We start from the raw sequence: 23,676 nt of genomic DNA, 5'->3' as shown, positions 1-23,676 counted from the left end.
ATTTTTCTTTACTTCAAGGGACAGGCTCTCATGAAGTTTCTGAACAATGTGAGTTCATGTAAAAACTTCCCTTTGTTCTTTTCAAAACATGGTCTGCAGGGTGTGATTATCATGATTAAAAGTTGCTTTGAAGATTGGAGCCACCCATAATCTAGGAAATTCAAAGGTCACTCTAATACCTCATGTTGAGTTACTGACAATATTCAACATCAGGGAATACTTGCTGTTCCTTTGGATCATGGCCCAGCTGTGGGTTCTTGGCTTCCATGTGGATCCTGAGATGCAAATGCCAATTTGTATTCAAGCTCTGACTGGAATCCAAGTGCATCTCTATGCTTCTGATTCTCTCTCAAAATAATTGCTCCAAACCTCAGTCAGATCAGGATCAGTGACTGACCATTATGTTCCAGCTAGTGACTGAAGATGAGATCCCATTTTATACTGAGAAGATATTCTATGGAAACTAGCTGTCAGCTTTCAGGGTAACCACCGCTATAGTGTGAAGATTACCATTTCTGGACTTACTGATACCAATCACTTGCTAGAATATTATGTTGCAGACTTCTTTCGTTATGTTCATTAGGATTCCCCAAACCAACCCTACTGTAATGGATAAATTTGCCCTCAGATGCCAGCCACATATTACCAAACTTCAGTTTACCTTTGCATGTAGTCAAACCTAAAACAAATGCCAGGAAACTAATACGCCTCTCTGCATCACTGTTGTACAACTATGATACTCCTGTACTCACTACTGACACATGTACAGAAAAACTCAGTGGGCCAAGAGTTAAAATACCTGATTCTAATTCTGATTCCGTTATTTACTGATGTTTTGGCCTTAAGTGCAAAATGTCTTTGCCATGACCTCTTATCTTTTAAAATCTTATTTTGCCAGATTTGTAATGATTGGGTAACAATCCACACTGCAAATGTTGAAACACTATATAAATAAATTACTCATGTGAGACTTTAATGTTATCCAGAACTATCTCCTATTTCTTCATCACCACAAATGACTATATATATTGGTGAATACTTGTTTATCCATAAATGCATATGCAAATATTTCTAAACATCTACTTGTAGAATGGACATTGTTACACATGGGATTGAGCTACTGCTTGTACTTAGATCCCATATCAAAACAATTGTTTGAGTGTTTCTCATCTGACTCCCTGCTAAAGAAGTTGTAAAGTAATGGATGATAGTTCAAGTGCTTGACTTCTTGCCACCCACACAGGAGAAACAGTTTCTTGGCCCTGGCTTCAGCCTACACAACTCCAGCTGTTTTAGCCAGTGAGGCAGTGAATCAGCAGATGTAAGACCTCTCTCTCTCTCTCATGTTCAAATAAATAAATAAATCTTTTTTTTTTTTTTATCAATTTGTAACACAAAAGGAAAATGCTTGCCAGAAAATCAAGTCAGGAGTAAGGGGAACAAAGTCACTGAGAGAAAAGAGGAGACAGAAAACCATGGGTTGTAAACATAAACAAATGGAGTCTTGGGGGCCCACATGGTAGCCTACTGGCTAAAATCCTCACCTTGCACATGCTGGGATCCCATGTGGGTGCCAGTTCTAATCCTGGTGGCCCTCTTCCTATCCAGCTCCCTGCTGGTGGCCTGGGAAGGCAGTGGAAGATGGCCCAAAGCCTTGGGATCCTGCACCTGCGTGGGAGACCTGGAGGGGGCTCCTGACTTCTGGATTCAAATCATCACTGTTCCAGCCATTGTGGCCACCTGGGGAGTGAATCAACTGATGGAAGAACTTCCTCTCTGTCTCTCCTCTTCTCTGTATATCTGACTTTTCAATAAAAATTTAAAAAAAGAATAATAAAGCTTTAAAATAAGAGTGTTGGGCTACAAAAGCAAGAGAGAGGGCCTGCCAAAATGGCTTAATTGGTTAATCCTCCACCTTTCAAGTGCCAAGATCCCATAAAACAGGTGCAAGTGCACATCATGGCTGCCTCGCTCCCCTTAGAGTTCTCGGCTTGTGGCCTGGACAATCAATGAAAAATGGCCAAAGCCTTGAGACCCTATGCCCATATGGGAGACCTGGAAGAGGTTTCTGGTTCCTGGCTTCAGGTTGGTTCAGCTTCAGTCGTTGCAGTCACTTGAGGAGTGAACCAGCAGACAGATCTTTCTGCAAATCTGCCTTTCTGGTAAAAAATAACAATGATAATAATTAAATATTTTAAAACAAGAGAAGAGGATAAGGGAAGACCAGAAAAATAGAATACCAGATGACTAGAACACAGTGCAGAAGAGGAAAAAGAGAAGGCCAGAGGAAAAGGAATGAACAAAAGAGTACAACAGACATCATTCCTTTCAGAGTTAAGAGTTTGGGATACATTAGAATTTTGACATGGAAACAAGTTCTTGGTTCTTTGATGGCTTCAGACAGACAAGAAAGGTCTGGCCACTTGAACTTAAAGAAGATCCACCCATCCCAGTGTAGAAATTGCTGAAAAAACCTAGTTCTCAGAGGCAGACAATGCTTGCTCTGTGGGTGAAGGATGGGACAACTGGACAATAAGGATGATTAACAACACAGAAAATAACAGAATAAAGGGTCCAAGGAGCAAAATAACAGGCTGTAAAACACAACTTTCTACCAAACCTGACTGCTAAACATTGCAAGGTTTGACATAATCTCACCACTGTCGCTTCTCTTCAATAAAATATCCAATAATCCGAGATTAGTCAATTGTCAAGTCCCAATCCAACTAACAACTTGGACACACTTAAAAACAAGAACTAGACTTTTCTAAGTGAGGTTCAGTGCTGCTTCCTAGGCCATCGCACTGGAATATGCTACATGAGAGAGGTTTCAACCCTCTTAAACTTGGTTCCTCTCCTGAATATACTCAATCTGCAATGAATCTCAGGATGGTAAAAGAAGACAGTACAATAGCTGAAGAACTTCTGGTTGGAGATGAGAAACAATTCTTGAAGAACGAGTCACAGGAACAAAAGCAGACAGATTGTAGAGAAGAGCCTCACTGAGGGTGTCCTAAACTGCAGAACACACAATCTCTTCTACCTGAGATGTTACAACCATTCTTTTTCTTGTAGCAGACCCAGTGACATGGCATTAGGTCTATAAAGCCCTTAGCATGGTACCTGAAACAAAGAATACTTTAGGAACTTATCATTGTGGTAGTAGAGACAGGAGACACAAAAGAACTAAAAGTAACAACAGCAGTAATAACAATTGCAGAATATTACGTATAGCAGTCTTAGAGCTTGCTGCAATAATACAAGCATGTGTAATGTGTCATAGTAGTATAGCAATATAGAGGGAGTTGTGGCATAGAAGGGCCAGAGCTCTGAAATCAGACATTCTAGGTATGCAGCCTAGTCTCTACCAGTCATTATTTGCATAAATCGGGCAAAGCTAATCAACCTCTTCAAGTAATATAAAGTGAACAGAATAAGCACATGCCCTTCACAGAATAGTCACATGGATAAAATGAGAAATCACTTACATACAAGTTTGGCCAGTACCTATACTGACTGAAAGCTCATAGTCCGATCAGTATGGGCACCAAGGACTACTACATCCCAACTGCCAAGGAGACTATGGGGAATTGGAGTGCCTTCGGAGGCCAAGAACTCTGAGGTCACCCACCCCCATTTGGATCTACCACATGGGATGCAAGAAGCCCAAATCCCTCCTCACAGGATCCAAGGTCATCGGAACAACAGCCAGGAGCCCAGAATGGTCAGCAGAAACAGAAAACAGTAAACTTCTTTCGGGACTAGAGAGAGGAGCTTTCTCTGGTCCTTATTTAGTTCCAACTTTGGATCCCCACCCTCTCTTGCAATGACCATCAAGGTTGCTCCAGAGCCTTCCTCCCCAAAAAAAAGCAAACAAAAAAAAATTAGAATAGAGAACAAGGAAATCTTAGAACCAGACAGGAAACAGTCAGCGTGGATTCATATATACCTTAATAGGTAGAATACAAAGATTAATTACTTCTCACTAGAGTATTGAAGATTTCTCTACACACCCCTCCTAAAACTGTTCTGCACTTCAACTGTTGACATATGCCTTGTTAGAGTTATAAGCCAGTATAGACTATCCTAAAATCTGCCAAGTTTAGCAAAATTATGCTTCTACATTATAAGCTGCTAAATACTAAAATGAAAATAGACACGAGACAACTGAATAGTACCCTATAGCCATTTTAAGGTGTAGAGCAGCTGGTTCTGTATATAGACTAAAACTGAAATGTCAATGAGGTAGTCACAGGATGTGGTTAAGAACTTGCATTTTTTTTTAACATATCTGTTACTCAATAACATGTCGCTTAATTCCATAATGTTGTAAATTGTTGTTGATGTTGTGTTGGGGCTTTTAATTAATCGAGATGATATTCTGCCAGCTCTACCTTCAGACTAGAGATGGTTTCCCCAAGAAACCGTTGAATTTATCTGGACAATAAGATGCTGGACTCTATGCTTGGTATATGTTTGCAAAGAAAGAATCTTGACTGAATTTGAACTATAATACTGCAACAAGGTGGAGGGATCCACCATGTGGGGAGGGCACAGAGAGGGGTTGGGCAAATCCCAGAGCCTATGAAACTGTGTCACATAATGCAATGTAATTAATAATAATAATAAAAAAAAAGAAAGCTCATAGTTGGAATGGTGGTGGGAGGAAAGGCAGTGCTAGAGAAGGAATCAATCTCATGAGGGACTATAAAACAAAGAGCACAGTGACCTTGTCACTAGCAACTCCAAGCCATAAAATCTGCAAAGAGCCCCACAGGGGAGGCCTTGTTAACTTCAGATAGAACTTGTTTATTTTTATTCTCTAGCTCTTCTCTAAATTCACAGCCTGAGAATCCATGGCTGACAGTGAAATTTAGTGTTCGTATGGGGGTAGGAGATCATTAATATCCAGTGGACACAAACCTTCCTAAAATGGACACTGAATGGTGGGAAATGGGCTATATCTTAGTTCAGTTTCCCCAATACTATGTCAGGAGTGTGTGCTAAATTCTGAACACTTGAGATTTAGCAGAGGAAGTACACATATTAAATGAATAACTGGGCCTGGCACGATAGCCTAGCAGCTAAAGCCCTCACCTTGAATGCGCCAGGATCCCATATGGGCACTGGTTCTAATTCTGGCAGCCCTGCTTCCCATCCAGCTCACTGCCTGTGGCCTGGGAAAGCAGTGGAGGATGGCCCAAAGCCTTGAGACCCCGCACCTGCATGGGAGACCTGGAAGAGCTCCTGGTTCTTGGCTTTGGATTGGCTCAGCTCCAGCCATTGCAGCCACTTGGGGAATGAACCATTGGACGGAAGATCTTCCTCTCTGTCTCTCCTCCTCTCTGTATATCTGACATTCCACTAAAAATAAATAAATGTTTAAAAGAAAAGAAAAGAGGTGGTGATACCTTAAGACAGCAATGATAGAAAGGGTAGTGAGAGGGTGACAGTTAGGGTTACATAATTCTAATAAAACCCTGCTAAAAGTATGCTGCTGTAGAAAGGTTATCAGCTATTTTTTTCTTGCAGAGTAAAATCTCATCATTTCAATATAATTAGATTGAAGCATGTCAAAATTAATCAAATATGAATTACAGACTTTTTAAAAGGTGTGAGTAATACAAAGATTTTTTTTTGACTACATGGAATATTTTAAACACCTTTCAACTCCCCTGCTCTTAATTAACCACATCAATGTTCCTGCAAACAGTAAAAGTAAAGTTTTTTTTGCTGAAATGGACTGAATCTCTCTTTTCTGAATTTTTTCATACAAATGTGCCTCCTGGATTCTGGATTTGTCTCTACTTACAGCCGATTCTTCCACTAGAGCAGAAAGTCACAATCCTGATCTCAACCTGACTGTTCAAGTATGAGAGCTTATAACAATCTCTCCATTATGGGAGGTGGGATGGCCTCTTAGCCAAACTTGGCAGTGAATGTTATTACATGAAAGATGCCAAAAGAGGAAGTAACCTATTTGAAGTTACAGATTTGTCACCTTTTCCCAATTTTCAGAATTTCTTGAGTGAATCAGTTTGTTTTGCAAGACTTCTGTCAGCGGTACAACGATACAATTCAATCCCAGGACAAGCCACCAAAACATTTCAGGAAGAGGATTTTTATCATATCCTCCACTAAATTAATTATTAAATTAGTATTAAATTAGTTGGAATCCTCAATTAACATAGCTTGTCTAAAACTCAATGCACTGGTTCCCAAATATTTTTACATTTCTCGTATCATAAACTTCATGAGTCATAAAGAATTAATTTACTATGAAAAGCATTAGACTTAATTCTTACAATCACATTAATTAGAAATAAAAATACAAAGGAAATCATTCAATAATCTGCAGATTAATTGCGAGTGCACATCAGGTGCTTTCTCCCATCCATTTTCTTAGTTCAGAAAATCAGGAGGGTCATGATTTGATTTTCATAAAATTTCCTTAGTTCTTGCAAGTTAGAGCATAAAACTATCCTTGACTCCTCAAGAGGAGGAGCTTTCATATAAGGATAGTCACCTTGACACTACCCTTTGGAAAATTTGGTTCATCTTTCAGTGGACATGTGGTCCATTTCTATTTTCTTCTATCCATCATTTAGCAGATGTAGACAGAATTCTCCACCAAAACATTTCCCCCACTAAGATTCACACCAATGAGCCAACTTTCTATTAGATTTTTAAAATCAGAATACTGGTTTTTTCCATCTCAATCAGCTCCACACTAAGGCTTATTTCCCTATGCACAGAACTCCTTCTCTATGCTCACCTTCAGAATGCCCTCCTTTTCCTTTTCAGGGAATTTGGTCATCTTCTATCAGGAGTTCTATTTAATAAATTCTTTAGAATACCTGTGCCTTACACCAACCCCTCAATCTGTCCTCTGCTCCTTATCTACCACCAATTGTCTAATGTTGTGGCCTTCTGAGTCTCTTCATCTCTATTTCCCATCACTCATCGTAATTCCTCCTGTAGTCATCCACAGTTTTCTTTCCAACAGGTCTGTCAAGAATTTGTCCTCTTTCATGCAAAATTATCACATTTCTAGAAATTTCCTTATCTAGTTTTCTCCAATACCTCAGAATTCAGTATTATCAACATTTTAGAATGCCAAGAAGTCAAGGAGTTTTTAAAAATGAACCTTTAGTTTTATGTTTCTATTCATATACTTTCTCTAGAATTTAACTTTTGAGAATGTGACTGCAATAATTATATATAATGAATAATAGCAATTGAGATAAAGTGTGGCTAGAAATGTCAGTTATAGCATTAATAGATCAAGCTTATGATAAATATGTATCTGTATCTAATTTTCACAAAGCCATGATAGTATTGAACATTTAAAAATGAGCACTTTATACAAAGAATTGAAATTAATAAAACCATTATAAGTTAAGGAGCAAGTGAGTGGGCAGAAGAAGGAAGAAAAAAACATTATTCTTATAGTTCTTTAGAAATGCAAATAAGAACACTGCCTGAACATCATTATCTGACTGATAAAAATGGTATTCACTTAACAGGTATTTATTTAAAAACCTGTTCCAATTCCTTAATAGAAAAAAAAGGTCTTCAGTTCAACACAGACCTATTTTTTAAAAGATACATTTATTAATTTGAAAGGCAGAATCTTAGAGAAGAGGGAAGCAACCAGAGGGAGAGACAGAGAAAGATCTTTCATCCTTTGTTTCACTCCCCCAAAAAAGCCGTAATGGCTGGAGCTGAGCCAGGCTGAAGCTAGGAGCTCAGGTCTTTGATGCAGGTTCAGGGGTCCAAGCACTTTGGTCATCTTCTGCTAATTCCCCAGGTGCATTATCAGGGAGCCATTTCGGAAGTGGGGAAGCCTGGACTTGAATTTGAGCCACCCTATTAACCTGGAGAGTACCCAGCCTCCCTAAAGAATTCTAAGGAATTTTAAAAGCCCCAGACAGGCAAATGAACATATCTGCGAGACCAACAGTTTGGGAATCCAAGTCGAATCTGGCAAATGGCACGCCCCTCTATAATATAGACCTACTTAGCTCAAAGGATAGACGGGCATCAGGCAAACTGAGTGAAAATACTGACTCCCACTTTCCTTAGAAATTTGACTTTGAGCAGGATAACAACACCCCCCCCCCACACACACACACCTGTTACTGCATAGGAAAGAACAATGTTGGCAGAACTGAAAAAGTTCATGCAGGTGTCCTGTTTGAAGTCTCTGAGCCACAGCAAGCCATTCTCATCTAATGTTCAACGTAGTGAACAACAAGTGATTGGATATTTCCTATTAATGGCCAAGTTAATTTTATCCAGATGTAACCATGCATAAGTAACATTTTAATCATAATTATATACATTTCAAAAGTGCATTTGAATAATTGGAAGATAATTTGACGGAAGCAGTGATTTTGGAAACAAAGTTTTAGAATTAACTTTCAGGGTAATCACTAGTTAGTTGTGTGGATTTAGGAAACATTACTTTCCATCTCTGAAAGTTTTACTTTCATCTATTGTGTTTTATGAGGTTGCAAGAAGCCAAAAAGCCCTAGAAAAGGCTCCACATTATGGAAAGGGGCACAAAAGGAAACGTAATTCACAGCACTGAATCTCGTAACATTCCATTCTTGGGAAGAGGAACAAAAACACAGTTTTTCCTGAATTCTGGCAACTCTTCAGTACAATGTTGCAACCCTACTGAGTAGGACATCCTGACTGGGATGCAGCTGGGACTCACATAGATCTTGTAAAACAGTTGTGTAAAATTACACAATATCTGTATCCCCACCAAGCTATTTTCATTCATTGAATTACGCAGGTCCTGACAAACCATCTAGAAAAATTTTATTGAAATTTGGCATTTAGAAAAAAGATTACTGCTGGTTGGCTGGGATACAAAATAAGCAAACTGCAAGGAGGGTTGACAAGGCATCTTAAGAAGAGGAGGAAGATACGCAAAGGTTGACAGACCCAGAATGATGTGCATGACAGTTAGCTCAGAGGACACGAAGAGCATTTATGCAAAAATTCATCACAGTCCTAAGATTACAAGCAAGAATAGAAAATACTGTGATGCTTGTTTCTGAAACACTTTTATCTCAAGGAAATTTACTACTGGACCCTCTTTGGTCAAGTGTTACACAGAAGACTTACTCTTTCCCTTTCACACATGAGGAGAATTTTTATTACCAAGAAATTTCTACTTCATTTGAATAAAGGCAAAGCATGCTTCAATGAGACTGACACACCATAAGCTACAAATTCAGCTTGGCAAGCAGATAAAATTTAAGGATACTTACAAGTCCTCTTTTATTAGTAAAAGCATTCCCAGGGGGAAAAAAAATCCTAGAAGTATGAGGAAAGCTGAACTGGGAAAAAATACTGAATTTCCTTCAATTAAGCAGATGGAGTTTCACAGGTTTATGTTAACATGAGCTGTTGGGCTTGTAAAGTCCCATACATCAGGCTCCAAAGCTGTAAGTTTCAGAAGAAATCAGTTACATAGTGGGAGACTCGATCTGCCACTCTTAATAAGGGCAACAAGCCTGAAAATCAAATCTTACAGATTTCTGTGCACAGTGGTTTCTTGCTACATTTTCTAAATAACAGACTCAGAATGAGAAACTGGGTGGCAAAGGGGGAAAGGAGCTTTGTCTTCCCGTATGCAGAGGTGCCTTCAACGATGACACTAGTATGGCAGCACCTCTAGCAGACCCCGTGGCAGTCAGCCATGGGATACATAATGCTCCCTGACCTGTGGTTTAAAATTCCTGTCCTTATACTCCTCCAGAGGGCTTTGTGACAAAACCCTGAATTAAATCTCCCTTTTCTTGAACCAGGTACAACAGTTTCCACTTTCCTGACTGGATATTGACAGATGCAGGATCAGCAAGAAGCAAGTCAGTGGTATTTTTCTCTAAATAGAGACTGTCAACCAGAAGACTAATTGCACACAAAGGAAGGGTGACAGTATTGGACACAGCACAGCATTAGGAGTCAAAAAGACACAGCAAAGTCAGGTGTTGTGGCTCAGTCAGTCAAGCAGCTACTTGTAATGCTGACATACCATATTACAGTCCAGGCTGCTCAGCTTCTGATTTAGTTTTCAGCTTCATGCTAATGCTTCTGGGAAGTAAATAGAGGAAAGCTCCGGCAATTGAGTCCCTGTCACCTGAGAACAGGCTGGAGTTCCTGGTTCCTGTTTTCAACTTTGCTACAGAGCTGAATTTTGCAGACTTTTTAAGAGTGAACTAACCAATGGATGGAAGACCGATATCTATCTATTTCCCTCTCTCCATCTTTCAAACACACACATAAATCAAAAAAAAAAAAAAAGAAGAACAAAAGAGAAAAGACAGATGCTACCTGCTACCTGCATTTAAACCGTGGGTCTTCTAAAACAGAACTTCGTTCGTTTTGATTGTGCCTAATTTCACAGAAACAGTAAAGAGAAAATGATGTTTAATAGGGGTATATAAGACTAGTGTTCTCATCCTAACTAAGCCTCATATTAGCCCCCAAACTGAGGATCTTCTAACACCTTTGGAAGCTTCAGTTTCCTCACCAGAAAATGTGTACAACCTGAGGCAAATATTTAAAAAAAACAAAAGATTAGTAAGATCAGCCAGTTAAAGTGATACTAAATTTATAATATTAGGAAACTTACCAAGTGTATGAATTAAATAATCATTTCTAGGTGCAAAAAATTGCTCACATCTCATGATTCTTTTTTTTTAACAGCTCATGATTTTTGTGACAACTCAAGACAACATTCTATTCTACGTATTCTATATGTGAGATAATATGCTAGGGGTTTTACCTACTTTACTTATGATCTTTACAAAAACCACATGTCCAGATGCCAGCATTAATCTGAGAGATTTGAGGTCAAAGGTCATCCAACCAATAAACAGGAAAATCAGGATTTGAAAACATTGTGCTTTCCCAGCCCATGCTCCTCCAGCATTCTGTGGCAGTGATACTTGAAAAACTGTGTGGTAGCTGCACCCTGGAACCTGTAGAGTTTCATATGTACAAAGATTGTTCCTAGGTTAACTTCACAACCACCAAATTTTACCTACTATAGGATATCACTGAGTTAGAAATAAAAATGTGTTACCACCCCACTGGTAGTTCACAAGTTGAGTTCTAGCACACACACATTAGGTTCTTCATCTAAGTGAAAAATCACAATTTTGTCAGTGAAGTAATAAAGTGGGTATTATTCTCATTTACATTTCTAAAGCAATATAAAAATAACACCATTTGAAATTGTACCCACTCACTTTCTCGTCATATGCTAATCATGCCATAGTTTGAGAGCCTGCAGAGATCTCCTGCAAAATATTTCATTGCCTAAGTTGCACCTGCTCACAATTTCTATTTTCAGGTTACAAACATGACAAGTCAATTCCATGTTGGTAAGTCTTTAGTGCAGACAACTTAACATGCATTGATGCAGAAATCTGTGAAATCATAACAAAGTTTTTAACATTTAGCACTTAAAATTCTAACTGCATCAAAGACTTTGGCAACAGTATCAATAATCTACTAGTTTAAAAATGCTATCTCTATCTCTTTCCAACATTGGATAATATTAAAAATTCTTAGTCACATGACAAAATTAACTATCATGGCAATCATTAATACATATCAATGTTAATAAATATTAATATTAAATGCTAATATTAATAAATTCTCATAGTCATGACAAAATTAAATGAACTGAGTGATTAAAGCAGATCCCCATTCACCTTTATTATTGTTTTTCATTAATTTCACATTTGTACAACAGATGATAGATTTTATATGAAGACTATGCTTGATGGGGTGGGCACTGTAGTGCAGCACATTAAGCCAAGGCTTGGAATATCCACATTCCATACCACAATGCCAGGGTTCAAGTCTCAGCTACTCTGCTTCCAATCTAGCTCCCTAACATACCGGCAAAACAGCAAAAGATGACTCAAGCATCTGAGTCTCTGTCACCCACAAAGGAGACCTGGGTGGAATTCCTGGCCTCTGGCATCAGCCTAGCACTTCTGGACAGTCTCTCTCTCCTCTCTTTGTCTTTCTCTACCATTCTGCCTTTAAAAATAAGTACAATTTTTAATTGTACAGTTTATACTTATTCAGTTTTAAGTATTTATTTATATTTTTGGTGTGACACACAAAACTTGCCATTTTGATCTTCTGTTCAAAAATCTTTAGTGACTCTTCAATGCATGTCATCAAGCTCAACCAAAGCAAGAAGAAAGATTCTCTTTTTGGAAAAAAGAATTCCTTCCTGGATTCCTTTCTGTTTTCTCACCCTTCCTGAAAACAGCGCACAAAAATGAGCAATGCAAGAGTACTTAATAAGGCAAAGGAAAGTAGATGGAAAAATGATGAGAGTTAGAAATCTAAAATAAAGGCATGTTCAAGCAAGAGCACCTTATTAAAGAGCTTCTACACTTGCTAATGATTGTTAAAATGTGGCTCTCAGTTTCCTAGAAACCCTAGCAAAGACAGAAAAATGCTACCATTTGTATGATTCATAATTCCTATAAGATGCTTTTTTGTTTGCTAATGAGAAGCGTTATAAGAACGCCTGAAATTTATTTTGTAGAAGAGAAACAGAATCTTAAGTGGTGGTATTTTATTTGGAGACCCCACAAGCAGGGAAGCAGGGAGGTACATGGAGTCCATGGACAAGGAAATCAAACAGGGTGGGAGGAAGCTACAGTGAAAGAGGATCCAAACATAAAACAGACCTTGTCTCCACTCAGTCTGGGATCATTATCCTGATGGAGTTCCCTCTGCCTATTTTTCTGCCCAAACCCTGTGCTTTCTGGAACTGAAATTAATGGGGAAAAAGGCTTAGGAAAGAAAAAAGGCTTGACTTTTAATTTAAAGAGGATTGAGACCTGAGCTGTTTTTAAGGTTCACACTTGAAGAAGGAAAATCACAACTGTCAGGAGAAGAATCCATTAAAGCAAAAGTTTGGGCCACTTATCAAGTCAGGCAGTAAATGTTTTTGGGCCCCAGAAGTGGCTTCATAAGATTAAAGATGGCCCTGGGGTTAGGCACCAGCAGGCTCAGTTCCCTAGTGCCAGCTGATAACTTCTACAAAAAGTTACAAACAAAAAGCTAATATTACCAAACATTACCAAAGCCATTCTTCCTTTTTTTCAACCACCTAAGAAGAAGATAGCTTCTTCTCCTTAGTCTAAGGAAGTATCAAACAGAACAAGAAAACAAATTTGGTAGGTATCTGATTGCCTGGAAAGAACTGGCTGCTGTCTACTAAACTGTGAGCCACTATTTCCCAAAGAACAAGCTAGGGAACCTGCCTCTCCACTGAGGACCTGGTTCACTGTTTCTCATCTTGAGTTAACCCATCCCACACTGACAGCCCTTTCTGCAAGGAAGGCCTGTAAGAGGTGGTTACATTTCTACCATTTCTAAAATCAAGACTAAGGTTTTTTTTTTTTTTTCAGCCTACCTCACAGTTCACAAAGAACTATATGTATCTCCATGAGGGCTGTATCATCCTTGCATTAAACCCTCTGTGTGACTGTCTTCTAGCTGGACTGTGAGATCCTTAAAACAGAAACTTGTCTTACTCTTCCTGGCACAAAGCTTAGGTACATAATTAACATAAATTAAATAAATGAGAGAACCTAGAAAAATGTACTGAGCATTTCTCTCTGTGGTTTACCATTTCTCTACCACTCTTGCTCTCCTGGACTTTCAAAATCCTGAATTATTCCTCAGCCTGGGCCGGTAGAATTTCATATCTCAATTCTCTGGATCTTGACATTGCACCTGCCTCCAAATTGCCTTTGATTATGTTAGCCAAAGTTAGTACCTTAAGTTTCCAGCCAAGATTAGTGGTAGATTCATACAATAGCAAAGATCAAGCTGAATTAGCAAACTCCACTTAAATAAAGCTAAATAAACAAAAATGAAATGATCAGTATAGTCTGACAAAAGTCTTAAAGTGTAAGATATTTTATTTTGCCATAAACATTACTGAGGAACTCTTTTTCCTCTTAATATGCTGTGGAAATTAACCAAAGTCCACCAATTCTACAGCCTATGGGAGTCTAAAGCCCTCTGGTTTCTAAAATTTCCCCATGGCATTTGTAGTCTCCTGCCATCCTATTCTTTTGGGGTGCTCATTCTTGCAATAGTCACTCTTTCCCTCAAGCCACAGTTACCCAGGCAGCTATGACAGTCACCTTCTAATCTGAACACACACATGCACAGGTGCATACTAACATAAAATATTTATGAGAGAAACATTTAACTTTTTTATTTCTTAGTTGCCAAGCACTGCAAAATGAGGATAATGGTATGACTTCAGAGGATTGTTTTTAAAACCAAATTGGATAATACAGGCCAAATTTATGGCCCATAATGATCACATACCCTCAATACAGATTCAACAGCAAATTAAAAGCCAATCTGGAACTCTTACTAAAGGACTGGGTCCCAAGAGAGGGCGACACACAAATCATTTTAAACACATATACAATGATTAGTATTTAGCCTAACAGTTGAGATGTTTGCTAAGATACCTGTGTTCTACACTGGAGTGCCTCCATTCCTGATTCCAGCTTCCTGTTAAATACAGACTGCAGATGGTGGCAGGGTACAGTGATGGCCTGAGTAGCTGGGTTTCTGCCATCTACATGGGAAGCCTGCCTCCCTAGCCACTGTAGGCATTTGTGGAGTAAACCAGTAGATGAGAGCAGTATATCTCCTCTCTTGCTTTCTTTCTCTCAGAAACACACTCATATAAATACAAAGTTTTAATTAAATAAATCTATATAAATCATGGAAAAAAGACATAAGAAAACTATTCAACCTAGCTTCTCTTAGAGCCCTGCAGATGACCAATCTCTGGATGCTTTGTCCTTTCTCAAGCAGAGCAAGGCAGTATGTCTGTGTCTGCTCCCTTCTCTAAACTTCTCCCTCTCCCGTTCGTTTAGATTCTCATGTTCAGAGCAAGTGCCATGAAAGAATTTCTCTCCTGTGTCAGGGAACCAGGCATTTGATTCTCAACTTACATAGGTGTTTTCCCATGAGAAAACATCCTCTTCCTGAAAAATTTCAGATTCCTGTTCTACAAAAGGTAAAATGTCATCTATTTGCTCACCCTAGAACTTTGGTTTCTGAACCCTGGTCATCTACATAGTATACCTGATTGTTTTTGCACTCATTCATCAATGAGCATTTTTAAATTACAAACATTTTATATTATTGGATTTTTACATTGTAAGTCAACTTTCTTTGAAAGAAAATTTTTATTTCGCTATTACAAGTAGCAAAACAGTATTGCTGTGATAAGAAGAAAACCTTAAATCTAAGACTTTGTAACAAAAGAAAGTCAGTGGGATCAACTAAATTCATGACATTTTGCTAATGATAAATCATAACTTGATAAATCATAAATCATAACTTGTATCCTTTATTATGGATACAGGGAAGCTAAAAAGAAATGAGTGAAAAGTCAGTGACATTTGCCTATTACTAATATCATGGATAGAGTGGGGGAGTAAGTGGGAATGAACATATGCTGATGGGATTTGATGAGAAAACTGACAGAGGGGATGGTCCAGAGACAGAATTCTGGGGCATGTTATCATCCTGTATCCCGCACTTCTGTTCCACAGCACCCAAGAGAATCACTAATGCTCATTTAATTGAATTGTATTCTGTCATTAGGATGTAACACTGCTATAAACAAATGCTTAAAAGCTATAAATGTTATGTATCATAATATCTAAATTACCCACAAAAAGAACATTTTAGCCAACCCATCCAGTGTGAAACAGTGTTTGGAACTTAAAACAATTTCATAATGTATTGCAATTGATACTATTCACCCTGGCCTTTTAATCAACAACAACAAAAAATAAAGTTGAGTTTCTCTGGATTTCAGCAGGCTTTCTCTGTGCAAATAGTTTCACAACCCTTTAAAGGAAAATTAAATATATGCCTCTAGACTAAAAACCTATGTTAAAGTTCTGGTCTAGGCAGCAAGCCAGTACATTTGGTAAATAGCAAAAACCATAACACATTCTATTATGGTATAAATTTTTTGTTAAATATACAATGTCTGTATACCTAGGTGTGGCAATGTATAGATATATGAAACACAGCCATGACTACTAATTATAGTAAGTAACCACCATGTAGAATGGATGATTCAAAGCCTCATGAGACAAATTCTACCTTCAATGAGCTCTTTAGGTGGAGTGATAGTACATCATTGCAACTCAAGTCACATTGCACTCAAATTCTGTCAAGTTTTTTGGCAGCTCCCTTTTGTCATATGTTCTTACTATACAAAGCAAAGAGGCACAGAGCGGCTGATCTATATCTGAAACATACTTCTTTACAGGTCTCAGGGGAAAGGAAAGTAGCTCCCTGTGATCCTGTGATTGTACCAGGAATGCCTTTTTTTCTTTATAGAATGTCCTCCAATTCCTGGTATCTGTGGATAATTGTCAGAATCAAATGTCCATTCACACCATTTAACATAACTGAATATGCTCATCTTTGTACCATTTGCCAAGTAAAATGAATCAAGCCTTTAAGAAAAAAAAAAAAGAGAGAGAGAGAGAGAAAAAAAAAAAACTTCCCTAGGAATCATGCTATTGTTTCACTTTAAAGGTTTTCAGGAAGTTACAGGGAAAAAAGAATGAATGCCTACAAATGTCACAGAATCCTATGACCTGGTTGAAAAAAAAAGTGGACAAAGTGGAATCTATCCTGCAGTTTCTTGAGCTGATATCTGGAGTTGAGATGTGTAGACACAGATTCTAAGGCCAGTTTACATCAATGCATCTTCCTTCCCATTAACATTTATGTCCATTTATTTTCAAAAGGCATCTCAATAATGCAGATTTTTAGTATAGATAGTTGGAAACATTTATATCATAGTTAGTACTTAAAAAGAAATGACAAAGCACTGACAGTTACATACCAGACACATGATTATATATGAAACATCAAATAAAAGCCCATCCACTAACTTTGTAATTTTGCTATAACAGGTTTTCCAGAGGCTGCGTAATACAAATGTTTATAATTTAGAGTACAATATATTAAAAAATGTACCATACCTCACATTAGCATCAAGTTTGTCCATTACAGGAAATAGGCATGGGTGAATTGTATGTCAATACCCACAGGGTCCTACAGTAGAAGAATAAAAAGAAGTCAAACAGTAAAATAACACATGAAATTAATTCTGTATTAAAGGAAAATATTCCAAATAATCAATACCATCTTTTTATTAACACATTTATAGAAATATTTAACATTTTAATAAAGTGGCATATTAAAGTATGATATAGCTAAGTGTTGTTAAAATTTCTTTACATTCTATTATCATCTGACCATTAAAATATCTGCATAATTCTTTTACTTTATATGAATCCATTTAAATGCATAAACACAATTTACTTCAGTGATCTACTTTAGAACATTAGCTAATGAAAATAGGTATCTACATTCTTATTAAATTTGTACAGTGTCTAAAATGATCATGTTTTGTTTGCTTGAATTTTTTCCTAAGTCATTTTGAAGGTGAGTTATCAAGGATCCCTTTGAAAATCTACAAGCTCTTGAGAACTTTTCGTTCTCCTCCCCCAACAAAATAGATATGCATGCACAAACATACACACACGTGTGTGGGTGCACATACACACACACACACACACACTTTTTCTAGGGAGCCCATGGTTCCCTAGAAACACAGAATAAGAAATCCTGATCAAAGGAATTGGGGGTTGGGGATAGGAAAGGTGGGAAGGAGGGTTAAGTGAGAGGAAATAGGAGAAGAAAAAGGAGAGAAGAAAGGGAGGAAGGAAAGAAAAACAAAAGAAAGGAAAGCAGGAAACAAGAAAAAGAAAATGAGCAAGGGGAAAGAAGGGAAGGAAACTCAACTACTAAAAGTTCCTTTATTACAGACCCCCCCAAAGTCTTTACAGCTTTTATTGCAAAGGAAATTTGTTTTTCATCACACTGTTCTACAACATGGCAAATTAGAAAACATAGGGGCAGAGCCTGGCTGTCCCTTGCAGAACTACCCTGAGCAAATCCTTTATTATTCTGAGTATCTGAGTAAATGGTGGGGCTCAAAAATGAAAATAAATGGGAAAGATTGGGAGGGATCATCTGTCGTTTTATTCGGCTCTGACAGTGTTATTTCATATACTGCCTTTCTAATTGAATCTTATAACAAAAAGAAACTCTAAATCTGTTTATCTATATAACAGAGCCACGAAATTCAGCCTGGGCCCTTGGATACCACAGCTAGGGGCAGAAGCTGGCAGCCAGGAAAAGAGTGGCAGACCACCACAGCTGGAAAGGGCATAATAGACACTCTGTGCTTTTCAATGTTTGTATTTTAAAGCCTTCCAAGCATTTCTAGGAAGGGGGAAAGTGTAATTTCAAGCAAAATAGTTTTGTTTATTTTTATCTAACTTATTATTTGAATTTAGAATGCTATTCTAAGTATCAAAGTGAGAGGGCTAGATTCTGTTTCGTTCTCCATCTAAAATTCATTTCTTGTTTCCAACGCAAAACCTGCTCCTCTCCCAGGGTTCACTACCTCAGGAGATGGTTCCACCATTTTTGGTTATTCAAACAAACCAAAAAAACACATCTTTTTTTTCTCATTATATACAACCAAACCTTCAGAAATTCCATTCTATTTTAAAAATTATTCCTTAATTTAGCCTTTCCCATTTCTCCCAGAATCATTCCAAATCAACTCTTTCCCTGAAATATTACCAGAAATCCCTAACTGGTATTCTTGCTCCTACTATCACTTCTTTCTCTCACAGAAACCAGAATGACATTTTTTAACTGTTATCAAATAACATCTTTCATAGATCAAATCTAGGGGCTTCCTGATATACTTAGAATAAAATTCAGACTCTTTATCATGGCTAATCAGATCAGAGAGGTGAACGGACTTAATAGTCTCACAGCTAGCACCTGACCAACCTGAGAATAGAAACCTGGGCTGTCAATTCAAAGCTTAAGATTTATGTTGCACACTTCTTGTCTTAATACCCACTTTCTCCCACTGGAACAAGCAAATCTCCAGATGAAAGTGGACCTTTACCGTATTTTCTTTGACCATCTATTCCATCTTTCTCTGAGAATAGTGTTTTGATTTCCTTTGATGAGCCAGCCCCACGTAATCTGGCTCCAACTCCTCTTCAAACTCCACTTAGTTATATCCCACCTCACCACTGCCCCTCTCACTGGTAATGTTGCTTCCCTTTTATCCTTAAAGTATACTGTCATCTTAAGGTCTCTTCCTTTCTCTTTTCTCCCTAGATATTATCATGTACGTTGCTCCCTGACTACTATGTGTACCCTTAAAAAAAAAACAGAAACATTTTTTTTCTTACTTTTATTTAAAAGGCAGAGTGCCAGGACAGAAGGGGAGAAAGAGGAAAGGTGGTAGGGAGGGAGAAAGGGGAAGAGAGGAAGAGATCTTCATCTGCTGGTTGACTCCTCGACTGGCCACAATGGTTGGAGCTAGGTGGGTCTGGAGTCAAGAGACAGCAGCTTCTTCTGGGTCTCTCATGTGGGAGCAGAGGCCCAAAGCCATTTGCCACTGCTTTCCTGATACATTAGCAGGGAGTTGGATCAGAAATGGAACAGCCAGGACTTGAACTGACACCCATATTGGATGCCAGTGCCACAGGCAATGGATTTACATGCAACAAGGCACAAGCCTCTCTCTCACTTCATTAAGGATGCTGTTCAGATACCACTTGTATGGTGAAATCTTCTCTCACCCACGAAATTTTAGAAATGTCTATTCTCTTTATCTGCTGTTTGATCATAATGCATACCTTTTATCTAGTCAATTGTTTATTATGATCTATCTCCCTCACTAAAATATGTGCTTCTAAAAGAAATTGGACACTCTTAATCACTGTCATATCCTCAGAGTCAAGAACAATGTCTTTATATATATTTTTCCATCAACTAAATAGTTAATGTTTTTGTAAATGAGGAAACTGTGGCTTAGGAGTTTATGTTTCAACCACTGCAGAGAACAGTATAAAAACAATAAAACAGAGGAACCCAAATCATTTCACTCTAACTACCCTTTACTAAGCAGGAGAAAAAGGCAGACATTGTGCTTGGATTTCCTCCTCCAAATTCTGAGTCATTAATTCTTTTCTCTAGATGAAGAAGTTTCATTCAGAAGGGTTAACTGGCTTGCCAAAGTCACATGTTAGCATTTGACTAATCTAGGAATAGAATCCAGGCTATGATTGGTTCCAGTGTCATCTTGCATAGTTCTTATTTTATCACAGTTTCACTCACCGTATCAGGGGAGTCCATTTGTTATGTTTTTTCTAATGACTATCAATTCTATTTTTTCTATCACAGCACTGCTTTTTTTTCCCACTTTGGAACCACTCCTTTCTTGTCCTAATCTCTACCACCAGTACTAACCACATGAGCAGCACTAGACACTCAAAACAATCCATTCGTAACCACAGCATATCACTGACTCATTGCTTAGACCAGCCAAAGAGTCCAGGAATTCTTAATGGAAAAACAATCTCATTCCTCTGGTTTTACTTAAATAGTTTAATGCTGTTGGTGGTCATCATTGCCACTTCACAGAAAAAGCCTGAGAATTAAACTAATCCAAAGAAAAACAGACTTGGAATAAAAAGAATGCCAATGTCTTGATTATGTAATTTAAGGGTAAAAATCCAAAAGCATCTAAAGACAATTTTACACTTGATTTTCCCAATTACATGAACCAACAAATTCCAGTTTTTCCTCCTGAAGCCAGCATGAACTAAGTTTAGCCATTATTTGCAACCAAAAGAATCCTGGGTAATACATAAGAAAAATCCATATTCTGTTGGTATACAGATCAGAAGAAAAAGATGGAACTAGGAAAATCCATTAAAAATTAAATAAAACTGGTCTTGTTAAAATTGTATCGGAAAACAAGACAATCCAAGGGAGAATGTTAACCCTAACCCACTCACAGCAACATATACTACTTTATGCTGTTCATTGAAACCCAATATACAACATTTTTTTAAGATTTATTTATTTATTGGAAAGTCAGATATACAGAGAGGAGGAGAGACAGAGGGGAAGATCTTCCATCCGATGATTCACTCCCCAAGTGAGTGCTAGGACCGATGCTATGCCCATCTGAAGCCAGGATCCAGAAACTTCTTCCAGGTCTCCCACAAGGGTGCAGGGTCCCAAAGCTTTGGGCCGTCCTCGACTGCCTTCCCAGGCCACAAGCAGGGAGCTGGATGGGAAGTGGAGCTGCTGGGATTAGAACCAGCGCTGATATGGGATCCTGGCGCATTCAAGGCGAGGACTTTAGCCACTAGGCCACGCCGCCAGGCCCCAATATACAACATTTTTAAAAACACTAGTGAGACAGTATGCATTTTGTTGGAGAGGAATGAAAAATAACAAAAGAAGAGTAAGTAATTTGAATCTATCTAAAATTGGTTAATCAATTATAGTCCACCCTTCTCTGTCATTGGTGCTCAACAGGGCTAACCTACCAGAGTCATGACCACAGAGATGTCTACTGTTTGGAAGACTGCAGAAGGTAAGATGCATATGAAAGCATTCAGTGCTCGTACACTGCAAATTTATGCATCTGGTCCTTAAAAACCACTACCTACTCAATGAAAACCACAATCAACCCAGCATCTCCTATGCTTACATACAGCTATGTAATTTCTAGAAACTTTGCCAATTCAAGATAAAATCTTGAATACACATGTGTGCTTTAAAGATGGACATACTGAATTCTATTTATCTGTTGTAGAAGTAAAACAATAGTCACATCTAACTCATATTTATTTGATTTCTCCTTTTTAGATACATATAGGAGGATCTTTCCTTAGACAGTATGAGGAGATTTTTTTTAATGTCACACAATACTGATTCAAATTCTCAGTTCTCTGATAAATAAATTCTAAAAAAATAAAGAGTAAATTCCAAACTGTGAGGCACACTCCAAACTTAAATTGATTCTTAACCAGAATGCTTTGAAATATTGCTGGGGAACAGTCATTAATGGCTAACAAAAGCTGTGTGGTTGCATCTTTATTATAAGAAATGTGTGCATAGGGCCTACCTGTAAATAGCCCCCACCTATCGGAATGAAATATTGTTGTAGTTTAGTAAAGAGCCAGCCTCTGCCAACTTAGATCAACCTAAGACTGCTTGGCTATACTTTGTTTTCTTGTCTTTGGTTGTTGTTGCACAACTATGCATAACTATGCCTGGATTGACCACATTTCTTTGTAAAGTATGCTTCCATCAGGTAAAATTCTACATTAAAGGTCATATCCCAAAATCTTTATTTTGGACAAATGTCAGGAATAAGTAAAATACTATTTGTCTTAATAGTCAAATTGAGGGTGGGAGTCTAACATGACAGAAGGAATACTGGATGAGAAATCACTGGAGCTGGGTTCTCAGTTTGACTGTGTTTCTGACTTACTGTTCCTATGTTAAGTAAATGATCTCACCAACCACAGTCTGAGACTGTTGGGCAAGATGAACAAAGGAGAGATTCCAAGGAATTAAAGCTTCTCAATAGCTCAAAGAAACTCATATGGCATCTCAAACAGGCTCCATTTATTGAGCAAGTAAAAAATATAAGTTCAATGTGCAAGGCCAAACATTTGAAAAGAATTAACTCTTCAAATGCTGCTGTTGGGCCACATTGCCTCACTGCCTAAACAGACTACCAACAGGATGCAGCAAAACATAAATACTGCCAAAAATCAAGTAAGAACTGTAAAGGAGTCATACAATCCATTATGATTTTGATTTCCTAGCAGACCAAAGTCTCTTAAATATCACTGTTTAAAAAATATACATATTGAATCATCTAAAAAATGCAGCTGTGTAAATTCTCACTAAAAATCCTTTCATTGACTACTTACTTTGTTTTCTGGAAAACATCTCAAATTTAGAGGACATGGTTTTGCATTTTCTTTTTATCTTTTTAAAAAAAAGTTTCTCCTTTACTATTATTATTATTATCATTTTATGATACAGTTCCATAGGCCCTGAGACTTGCCCCATCCCCTGCCCATTTCCCTGCCCCTCATCGAGTTCCCCCACATTATCACTACAGCACAGTTCTTCATAAACAGTCACATGTCCATCACCATGGGCATGGACAATGGCAGAGTTCAACATACCACCGTAGTATTTTATCTTTAATCAGCTGGCAATGCTCTTGAAGATAATTCTTCCTCTATTTAGCCCAGAACAAATTTATGCTATTTATTGTCTACACAGCTAACATGTATTTTACAAACAGAAAAAAGCAGGCAGTGTGCCCCACACAGTAGGCTACCAGCTGAAGTCCTTGCTTGCCTTGCACATGCTTGGTTCCCATATGGGTGCCAGTTCTGGTCCCAGTGGCTCCGCTTTCCATTGAGCTCCCTGCCTGTGCCCTGGGAAAGCAGTTGAGGACGGCCCAAAGCCTTGGGACCCAGCACCCACGTGGGAGACTCCAAAAGAGGCTCCTAGCTCCTGGCTTTAGATCAGCTCAGTTCTGGCCATTGTGGCTGTGTGGGGCGTAAATCAACAGAGGGAAGATCTTCCTCTCTATCTCTCCTCTCTGTATAGCTGACTTTCCAACAAAAATAAAATAAA

The 23,676-nt window shown here is 38.1% G+C and overlaps 1 protein-coding gene across 1 annotated transcript in view; it reads right to left on the bottom strand.

Annotated features, from left to right (window-relative positions):
• Positions 1–23,676, bottom strand: part of HTR4 (5-hydroxytryptamine receptor 4) — a 105,449-nt gene that overhangs the window by 70,064 nt on the left and 11,709 nt on the right. Inside the window, exon 3 of the mRNA XM_040977063.1 lies at positions 17,100–17,172. Within this exon, the coding sequence (XP_040832997.1) occupies positions 17,100–17,125 (26 nt within the window). The 5' untranslated portion in view covers positions 17,126–17,172. The remainder of the gene's footprint in view (positions 1–17,099; positions 17,173–23,676) is intronic.

Source organism: Ochotona curzoniae, unplaced genomic scaffold (genome assembly GCF_017591425.1).
Source record: "Ochotona curzoniae isolate NIBS_2020 unplaced genomic scaffold, NIBS_Ocur_1.0 contig_1, whole genome shotgun sequence".
Taxonomy (NCBI): domain Eukaryota; kingdom Metazoa; phylum Chordata; class Mammalia; order Lagomorpha; family Ochotonidae; genus Ochotona; species Ochotona curzoniae.
The sequence above is the reverse complement of the archived record's forward strand: the minus strand, read 5'-3'. Positions and strand labels throughout refer to the sequence as shown.